Source organism: Fomitopsis serialis (genome assembly GCF_022376445.1).
Source record: "Fomitopsis serialis strain Sig1Antser10 chromosome Unknown B0H18scaffold_153, whole genome shotgun sequence".
NCBI classification, from domain to species: Eukaryota; Fungi; Basidiomycota; class Agaricomycetes; order Polyporales; family Fomitopsidaceae; genus Fomitopsis; species Fomitopsis serialis.
Window position 1 is genome coordinate 1 of NW_025955113.1, and position 10,068 is coordinate 10,068.

Below are 10,068 nucleotides of genomic sequence, written 5' to 3' on the forward strand. Positions count from 1 at the left end.
GAGTTCTACAGCCTCATGAACCGGCTGCCGCTCGGGCTTGGCTAATGCGGTTTCCGGCTCTTCGTCAGAGCCACCTTCGGACCCGTCGGCATCTTCCTCCGGGTCCTCTGCATCCTCTTCATGTCGGGCGCGCAGTGGCAGGGCGACCACTTCATCCTCTTCATCAGAAAGCAACTCGATGACTTCTGGGCCAGACGTCTGGAGCTCTGGTGCTTCATCCTCCTCCTCCTCCTCCTCCTCAGACTCGTCCCCTTCCTCTCAGATTCATCGTCATTCTCCTCTTCTGCTTCTTCTGCTTCTTCGACCTGTAGTATGGCTTCTTCTCCTCCTTCTTCTTGCTGTCCTTCGTCCTCCTGCTCGGAGTCCGACCCCTCATCGTACTCGATGATTCGTGCTGCGTCCTCAACTTCCTCTTCCTCTTCTTCGTTGTCGGAGTCAATGACGATCGGCTGTTCCTGGTCACCGACCTCCACTTCGCGCTCCTTGCCTTTAGCCGCGCGGCGCGCCTTGACGTCCGCGAACGAGTCTTCCAGAGGTTCCTCCTCGCGTTCAACGCGCTCCGGAGTCCTCGCTATACTTTCTCTAGGGTCTTCCCTGCCCAGCGCAGCTTTAATCGCGCCAGTTATGTCGCCGATCCATGACTGGAACTCGGACTCGGGGAACTGGTCAAATGGGTTGTAGATCGGTGCGCGGGGCACCTTCCGCGACGCGCTCTGCGAGGTTGGCGTCGAGTAGGGCGCCCTAGGGTACCTGGGCGTCGCATAGGGCGTGGTCATGGTGGTTGATGGTGGGGACGGATGTAGGGGAGAACAAGACGGTGCCGCCACAGTTCTGGCGAAGCCACAAGTGACGCCGGAGTTCGACGTATTACGTAAGTCGGAGAGATCGTTATTGTCACAGGTTGCCCTTTGTAGTCATTTGTGACCGGACGCGTCCTTTGTCACGATCCCCCGTGACTCGGAACGACCGCCGGCGTACACATTGAACGGCACTACATAACTGGTGGACGCCTCTTTAATTATTGCGTCCCTCGCCCACTCAACAAGGTCGTGTTTAGGATCTATGTTCAGGTCACTGCAAGTGGCAAGCAGGGCATTCGCGCGAAGTCAACCGGCAAGAACAATTGCATACAAAACTAGATTGTCGCTGGATCGCATAATGCCAGAAGGCCTGCAACCACTAACCTTCTCCTCCGGACCGCTGGTCTGGATTGACTGCGAGATGACCGGGTTGGATCCTCGGAAGGACCAGATACTCGAAATCGCTGTAGGTACAGGCATGCTACTTCGGCTTGTCAATTGATTGGATGTCCAGGTTCTCATTACGAACGGAAACTTGGACCTGGTGGACGATGGCATCGAGTATGTGATACGCACCGACAAAGCTGTCCTAGATAGGCGAGTAAGCGGCTGTTGTGCGACCTCTTTTTCTCAGACTCCGTCTACTCCTAGCATGAATGAGTGGTGCATAAAGCAGCACGCGTCGGTGAGTCCATCTGGCTTCGTACTACCTCAGCGTCTCACGCCGCCCTGCAGTCTGGTTTAACACAGCAGTGTCTAGACTCCCCGCACACGACCGAGGAGGTGGAGAAGAAGGTCTTTGAGTACATTCGAAAATGGGTCCCCAATGAACGGACGGGCATCCTTGCCGGAAACTCCGTGCACGCCGACAGGTCCTTCCTCGTCCAGGAAATGCCCCGTGTCACTGATCATTTGCACTATCGGTCTATACCCTCTCTATCATAGTATATGCCGATCGTCGCTGACATAGCACTTCACTAGTATCGTCGGTAAGTGACGTGACCTACTCCTACTGGACCCACTCATGCGTTGCGGCCCTGCTAGACGTGTCTTCCATAAAGGTGCGTCCACATCGCTCTCTACGGACGTTCGGATGAGATTGACTCACAATTTGCAGGAATTGTGTCGTAGGTGGTACCCATCAGTAGAGGTACCGAAGGATCTGTACGAAAGGACAGCAGCGCACATCGGTACGCGGCATTGTGTCACCTGGCGGGCGAACTCACGAACTTCCCTTCTAGCGCTCTAAGCGACATTCGTGGCTCGATACGAGGTGAGTAGCACTGTGTCAAATAATTCACGTTGTTGACTGCCTGCTTCAGAGCTTAAGTGGTATCGAGACAATATTTTCCGCGCTCCTGCGGATTTCAGCAGATATTGATAGCTTCACACACTACTACGACATGTTATCTCGTTTTGTAATGCTGTACTTCAACATCAATTCAGTGCGGCTTCGCGCCTTTACTCAACCTTGCCAAACAGACTCCTGCGCGACCGACAGTTGTCGGAAACGCGAGACGCGTTCGTGACTGAAGCCGGTCACAGTTGACGCGTCAGTCACGTGTACCCGGCCCCTGTTTTGCAGCCAATCCGCGAGTGCAAGCCACTTTCGCGCCAGTCATCGCACTCGACTTTGTGTCGCAGCCCGTTTTCGCGTGTCCACTGCCTCCCCCGACTCATTCCTAACAGCACCTGCCGGACGACGATGAGCGCGGACATCGAGCGGTACGAGCCGCACATCCGGCAGATCCTCAACGCGCCCGGCGTGGACCTCAGCACGATCAGTGCGAAGCGCGTCCGCAAGCAGCTCGTCGAGATGGACATCGCGCTCTCGGCCGAGTTCGTGCGCAAGCACAAGGAGGATTTTGACCGTATTATTTCGACCGTATACGAGGAGATCAGCGCCGCGCAGAACGGCGCCGACACCAAGGGCAAGCGGAAGAGCCGCCCCGAAGATGAGGACGAGGAAGAGGACTACGCGAACGGCGCGGGCGAGGGAGACGACGGCGAGGAGGAGGTGGCGGAGACGAAGCCGGTGAAGGCGAAGAAGGCGAGGAAGGGCGGCTTGACGGACGAGGACCTGGCGAGGCAGCTTGACAGCGAGATTAACGGCCGTCAACGCACCCCGAGGGCCTCGTCGACGCGGGGGAGAGGACGGGGCGGCAAGAGGGGCGGCAAGCGGGGTGCAAAGAGTTCTGCTACTGTAAATTCGGACGGTGAGACTGTGGACGATGACGGCGAGGTCGTGAAGAAAAGCGGAGGGGTGGTGGGTTTCAGAAGGAATATGCGCTCAGGTGCGCTGCACATCCTTGCTTCCTCTTGTACTGCCTGACGCGAATTTTGCCTTTGTCCCTCAGCGAGCCGCTCATCGCTGTGACGGGGGTGGAGAAGCTCTCGCGACCGCAAACCGTCAAGAAGCTCTGGGATCACATCAGGGGCAATAACCTGCAGAACCCCGAGAACAGAAAGGAGATCGTGTGTGACGACAAGTTCAGGGCGCTCTTCAACGTAGACAGGATTGACATGTTCGCAATGAACAAACAACTCGGTCGGTAAGTGGCACGTCCCCTCCGCAGTCCGCCACGTCTGCTCATGTACATTTTCATCGCAGTCATTTACGGGAGCCCGAGCCAGAGGCATAGTCTTGCAAGTCCTAGCGCATCCATTTTTCTTCGGTTGGGATGGACCGCTAGGCAGCCCAATACTTAGTGTCATTCGCATCAGCATACTCTTTGTCACCGTTCTTTGTGCTCTGAACACATGCCCGCATATTTAGCCCATTCGTTTTCGCGATTCGCAGGCCGAGAGGCCCGCTTCTTCCATGTCTGTATGAAAGTATCTGTACATAGGTCCACTGCTCTGTGCATGTGCGTAATTTGCTACTTGTACATTACTTACGTCTCTGGCTAGCGTGCTGTTGGTGAAATAGTCTTCTTGGCGCAGCTGGGAACTATCTCGCCGAATATGGACCGGTACGTCTACGATAAGTCACTATGCTACAGCACGGCGATAGATGGGTTTGATGCACCGGCTTTTGGCGAATGGAGGGGCGAAGCTTTATCGCAACCTGGAGCAGCAGACTCAACGGTGCCACGAATGAAGCTAAGGGTTGTCATGAGTATGCGCTAGTACGTGCAGACGGTAATAGTTTTACCTGTTGTTACCTATCTGTCGAGCCTTCGCGATTCCGACTAAGCCAGGCTTGATGTCGCTCTGCGTTTCCGAGAGTCATCAGCTTCGGAGCGGAAGGAGCATCCCAGTCCGAGTGACCGTCAGCGACATCCGTCGCGTCGAGCTGGAGACCGGGATCCGCACTACAGATGTGCACCGCGGCCCGGAAGTAAAGCCACATCGTCTCGTGCTCCGGGTACGTCTCCAGGAGGGACTTGGCGTGTGCATACAGCGACGCGCGGATCGTCCGGTGGTCTGCGCGTTCCGCACCGAGCGCGGCAGACGCGTTCGCGGGTAGTGGTACGTCCGCCTCTTGTAGCAAGAGGACGTGCAGGTTGTGGAAATAGTGCACGGCTGTGTAGTCCGAGACGTGCCGCTCGATCCACGTCCGGGCGAATAGAATCTCCTCCAGGAGCAGCGAGCGGTCGGCGTCTTGGGTTGGTGTCGGTGAGCGCGCGAGTGTGATGAGGGCTTCGAGGCAGCAGTAGCGGTGGATCCATGCAAAGTAATTCCGGGGATACGTCTCGCAAGCTTGGGTGACGATTAAAAATTCTGCACGCAGCGATACAGCGGACAGCAGGGTGCGGCGGAGGGTATCCGAGTGCTCTGGCCGGTTATTGAACCCTTTCCCTGTACACTTGAGCGGACTCGGCAGCTGGAGCAGCCATCGTCGGTGGTGCCACAGAAGGCTCTGTTTCGAACTCTCTCGAACGACGAGTAGTGCCGCGCAGAATTGCAGTTCTATCTCCGTGTTAAGCAGGCCCAGAGAGACCAGCTGTTTCCTTGTGTTCAAAGCGGTCTGGTGAGCAGGATTCGCGAGTAATATGACGGCAGTCAATTGCGCGAGCCTTTCCGCGTTGGGCGAGTCATCGTGACTGTCCGAGATGCCTCGAAAGGTTGGCTTGAGGAGTACGAATTCGCGGAGAGCAGTCAAATACGCTTTATATAGTAGTTTGTGTGGTACTCCCAGGTGTCCCTCGACGTATAGGAAAGGACGATGGTCCTGCTGAAGATTTTCACCACCTAGCCAAGCCGATGGCCAGTCGGAACCATCGCCTGGGATGACCTCGATGGAGAGCCTGCGCAATCTCTGATGAGTGAAAGTCAATCGTTGTTTAAATTCGTACTCACGGAGGTGCACAAAGAAGCTTTCCAAGACGAGACAGTAGCACCGCTGGAGTCTGACCGTCGCCCATTTGCATCGAATTGGCGGATTAACATCACTAGAAGGGGCAAAGAAACGTATCTTCGCATTCGATAAGACACTCAGATTGAATAAGAGGTAACGTGATGCATAGTTTCTGTCTCGTGCTCTCACCCGGTCTCAACGTCCAAATAGGCACTTGTTCGAATGGTGAGTGAAATCTGGAGATGGTAGGTGAGTTCATCATCGTCAATTGTGCCGGCCTCTATGTATTCTGGTCGGTGCTGGAGCGATCCACTGGCAACCGCGCGCTCAGTATGTACTAGTGTAAGACCAATAGTAAAATATATCTTGCCGACAGATCTGCTCCGTTTGGCATTGTCACGCTAGAACCTCGGTACCTGGCTCGGTTGAAAGGAGTTATTCGTCCGTGGATTCACATCATCTCTCAGCTTTTCGTTTTGTTCGAACGTATTTTCTTGTTGGTACCAGTGATGGAACCAAGATGAAACTACTGAACCACGTAATCCCAACATGGCAAGTCCGAAGATGATCTGGGCCTGAAAGTACCGCGATCTCGATCAATTGATTTAGCGCCCATGACGCTCAATATCATCAAGTCTCCTTGACCTTTCTCCTCACTCTCCTTTTCCTCCTCCCCATCGTCGTCGCTGCCACCCCTGCCACTGAGCCAACATTATCCTCGAAACATTTTCCATGACGGTAGGCATGTCTGGCATGATATCCATCGTTGCTACTGATGCGATGACAGAGTTATGACGACTGCATAGACCAAGTCTACGAGGCCTACCGGCGCCTTACCCATCACCAGCTTGTCCTCTTTTCAAAGATTAGGAGCCTGCCGCAGAAGGGCACAGACGACGAACTCGCACTCAGGCTAGCGCAAAGTGATATACACGCGTATCACGTCTATCCGGCATCGAATGGAGCGACTTTGAATGGGGTTACGAGCCCCGTCTGCTCGCCATCGCCGCTAGAGGTACCAAAAACGCGCCCGAGGCAGGCCAAAGCCCCTGACCTCCCAGTGGAAGTACTGGCGGAAATCATGGACAAAGTAGGAGACTGGGAGCTCGCAAAGGCGGTGGGTGTACCTACTTCACTCCCCGAACCCCAGGAATGGCATCGCGCCAGCTCGTCCGACCACGCCATCCTGACTGGATACCTGCCCCTCCTCCGCTCCATCAACCCCGCTGCGCACCCCCCAACGAAGCGAGGGGCGAGCCTTGCCGTGCGGTTCTCGTACGTCCACGTCCTCGAGTACTTCTTCACGCAGCACCGCTCCATCTTCCTGCACGTGTACAAGAACGACTTGCTGCCGATTAAGGCCTCGCTGCACGGCCGCGTCGCGGTCCTCTCGTGGTGGAAGCGCGCGCACGAGCAACACCCTGACGTAACACCGCTCCCGTCGCCGGACCACGTCGCAGAGGCAATCGACGCCGCGTCGCGCAACGGGCAGGTCGCCTCGCTCGACTGGTGGTTGCACTCGGGCATCCCGCTTGAGTACACTGAGGCAGCGCTGGAGTACGCGAGCGCGAAGAACCAGCTCGCCGTGCTCGCGTGGTGGAAGCAGCAGGCGACGTCGCCGACGGTGCGGCTGCCGCTCAAAATCGGGCGCGTGATGGATCTGGCGAGCACGGCGGGCCACATCGACGTGCTCGAGTGGTGGGCGCGCTCGCAGCTGGACTTCAAGTACGACAAGCAGGCACTGTATCACGCGAGCTGCCACGGCAAGGTGGAGGTGCTCCAGTGGTGGCTCGGGAGCGGGCTGCAGCTCATCTTCGACTGTGACGCGCTCACGGGCGCGACGAGGCATAACCGTCCAGACGTGCTCGAGTGGTGGGACAGGAGCGGGCTGCCGATACAGTACCGGATGTGCGACATCGAGGAGGCACTCGAGGACGCGATCGGCGGGGGCGAGGCCGCGCGTATGTGGTGGCGCCAGAAGGGCATCGACTTCAATGCGAACGACACGGAGTGGATGAAGCTGCAGAACCTCAACTAGTGGTGTCAGGTGTCAGTAGGCAAGGGTTATCGATGAGAACCGGAGACAGTGGGCGAGCCGTGGACGCTTCTTGTATGGTAATGCTAATCGCGTCTTGTTCTGTCTGCAGTGGTTGTATTTTGCATACACGTAGAGCACGCTTCTACTACGTCTGTCGTATCTTCATCTGCGCATCATGTATTACCAGTCAATTCCGCATACTGTTATCGTATTCTCATGTGCTACCAGCGTCATGGACTGAGCCCCGATCCCGAACTTGAAGGCAGCCCTGCGGTATGAGTGTGCTAGCTCTGTACGTTTGTAAAGGTGCGTCTGCTAATCCCACTTTACATTCCGGGCCTGACACAAGAACGAAATACATTACCCCAACAGATACAACATGACTCGTACAACTCGTCTGCGAAGCTACAAATACAACACAGTAACCGATCCGACAAAAGAGATGCTCGCCCCACGCCACACTTAAGTATTGCAGTCAAGGTCAAGCGCCAGCGTTTACGTTCACCCAATGGAGCGGGAAGGAGACACCTATGAACATACCATGAGCACGGAGTCCTAGCCCAGGTGGTATTCGTGGCCTACCGATATGCGCCATGAAGCGATTGATGTTCCTTTCTCTGTCATCAATCTGCCCGCCGAGACCGTAGTCGTGCGCAAGACCTTGTGCCTGCGCGGCTGCAGGGATGGACGGTAAGTATCACTACTCCGTTGTGCTATTGTGACACACTGACCGCTGTAGTTGAACAGAGATCGCAAATTCCCAGGCCACAGAGTAGACTTCTTGCCGTCCAACTTGAGAACCTCCGCGAGAGACTGGTCGAGGTTGTACGTCCTCAAGCTGGAGTTTTGCCGCCTCGCCTCGCTAGAAGTGTCGTCGTCAGACCACGTACGCTGGCGGGGGATGGGCGAATAGGCTCACGAGTTTTGGAAGGCATGTTTAACCTCGTTGATTTGCCTTCGGCTTTCGTCCACCTGGACTTTCAATGGTATAGGCAGATGCTGGGAAATATGGGCTTTCATGTCGACTTCGACTCGGGCGATGACCTGTTGACGAATCTGCTCTTTGATGTGAAGTCTATATCGGCAAGTCAGCTCTACTCGCGCTCCCGCTGATTTAGTAGAGCGGTGAATGCGCACGTCATCTCCTTCGCAATCTTCTCTTTCATCTTGTCCTTGACAGCGTTCTTGAAGACCTCTATGCCCTTGTCTCGTTTTTCTTGTGCTGCCTTCATCTCATCTTGCAAATCTTTTGCTTGCTTCTTCAAAGAGTCCTGACAGACGCAAACATCACTCGGTCTAGCATTCGGAGCATTTGCACTTCAGCCGAAGCTCACCTTGGTCGGTCCCAATGTGTCTACTTTCGCGGATTGTTCATCCAAGGTATCAAATTGCTGGCCACTGTTGAGACTCAGTTCAGCTGTGCCGTCGAACTGACAGATAATATTGCCTCCGTTTCCCTCAGGTCCCACTTTGGGGCGTTGAGGAAGCCGGAGGGCTACGTACATGGTCGCCAGACTGCCCTTCATCAAACCAAGCATTTCCCAGATCGCCGCTGTGTCGAGCGTCGGGATTGCATCCGGAGATGGAACTGAAGGCCCACTGGCACTACGTCCAGAAACGGGACCGCCGTTTGTATGTACTGCCGCCATTATTGTCGACGCTGGGAGTTTGGAATAGGATAGCTGCGATGATAACCAGTGCAATGATACAAGCGATACGTGGGAAGACGGTGCAGAAAAGCAATGCGGCGATGAAGAAAAGCAATGCGACAATGCAGAGAAGCAATACGATGATGAAGAGAGGGGACAAGACGATGCCAATAAACAGCATTCCCCAGTCTTCCACTTCCATCGATGTAAGACGCTGGAGAAGAGACACGGTCCAGGTCAGGGAACCGGCGAGAGGACTTCACTGCAGACCATGGGAAGAGCGTCGAACCTCTCCGCCTCGCTTTGTCCTCGTTGCAGGGTGCATGCAAGTGAGTTTGGCAGTCAGGGTGATGTTGACATCCGAATGAACTCTATCTGTACGCCTCATGACCAAATCAGCACCACTGTGAGATAAAAATGCCTCCAATTCGATATCGATACAGACAACGATGTCGTACAATGGACGAGAAATCCACATAAATCCTTGGTTGTACCATTACAGCAACGGAGCTTGCCAGTCTACTGGAGGCGCCTGCTGTGCGGGAGGTGCTTGCCCACCATTTCCTGGCTGTGCTTGTTGCTGTTGGGCCTCTCTCCGGATGCGGTCCAGATAGCGCCCCCGGACGTACAACAAGACGGACACTAGGATGCACACTACAACGAGCAGCATGGTCTCAGCGAAGTCGTCGTCCTCGTCGTCCCGTTTGCGAGTAGTGGCGTCGAAGTAGTCTTCAGGCCCGAAATCGCCCTCGCGATCGGCCTCGGCCTGTCTGCGTTCTCTCGCCCACTGGGAGAGACGCTAGTTATCAGCGCGCGGATCGCGATATGAGGGCCGGGAACACGCACCTGCACCGGATCATCGTCGTCCTGACGCACACGATCAACGTTCTGACCATTCTTCTTCCGCTTGTTGAACTCTTCACGGGCCTTCCCAATGTACCACGGTCCGTCCTCGTACTCATCGATCTCGCCAACGGGCTCCCCGGCTGCTGCCTGCGTGTTGTCTGTCTCCTCGCCACCCTCGACGGTTCGTCCTTGTGGTGGTGGAAGACGAGAACGGCCTGCGGCTGTCAGCGCAACCTAGCGTAGATGGATAGACATGGCTTACTGCTCTCCTCATCGTCTTCGCCCCATATGCTCAGTCCGCCGGACCGCCCAGTGAGAGTCCGCCAGAGGCTCCGCGCATGCAACTTCAACAGCGAGATCGAGACAGGGACCGAAGCTTCGCTGTTGGTCTCCAATGCCAAATCGTAGTGACGCTTCGCCAAGTGGAAGTCCTGC

General features: G+C 55.6%; 1 protein-coding gene across 1 annotated transcript; it reads right to left on the bottom strand.

The window, feature by feature from the left end:
• Positions 1–7,361: 7,361 nt before the first annotated feature.
• Positions 7,362–9,127, bottom strand: B0H18DRAFT_1044417 (uncharacterized protein). The gene is made up of 7 exons (XM_048030724.1): positions 8,642–9,127; positions 8,473–8,536; positions 8,276–8,409; positions 8,058–8,213; positions 7,870–8,000; positions 7,721–7,813; positions 7,362–7,666 (listed from the first exon to the last, which is right to left on the bottom strand). The coding sequence occupies exons 1-7, from the start codon at positions 8,785–8,787 to the stop codon at positions 7,620–7,622; spliced, it is 771 nt and encodes a 256-aa protein (XP_047886683.1). The 5' UTR covers positions 8,788–9,127; the 3' UTR covers positions 7,362–7,619.
• Between the last annotated feature and the right edge of the window lie 941 nt (positions 9,128–10,068).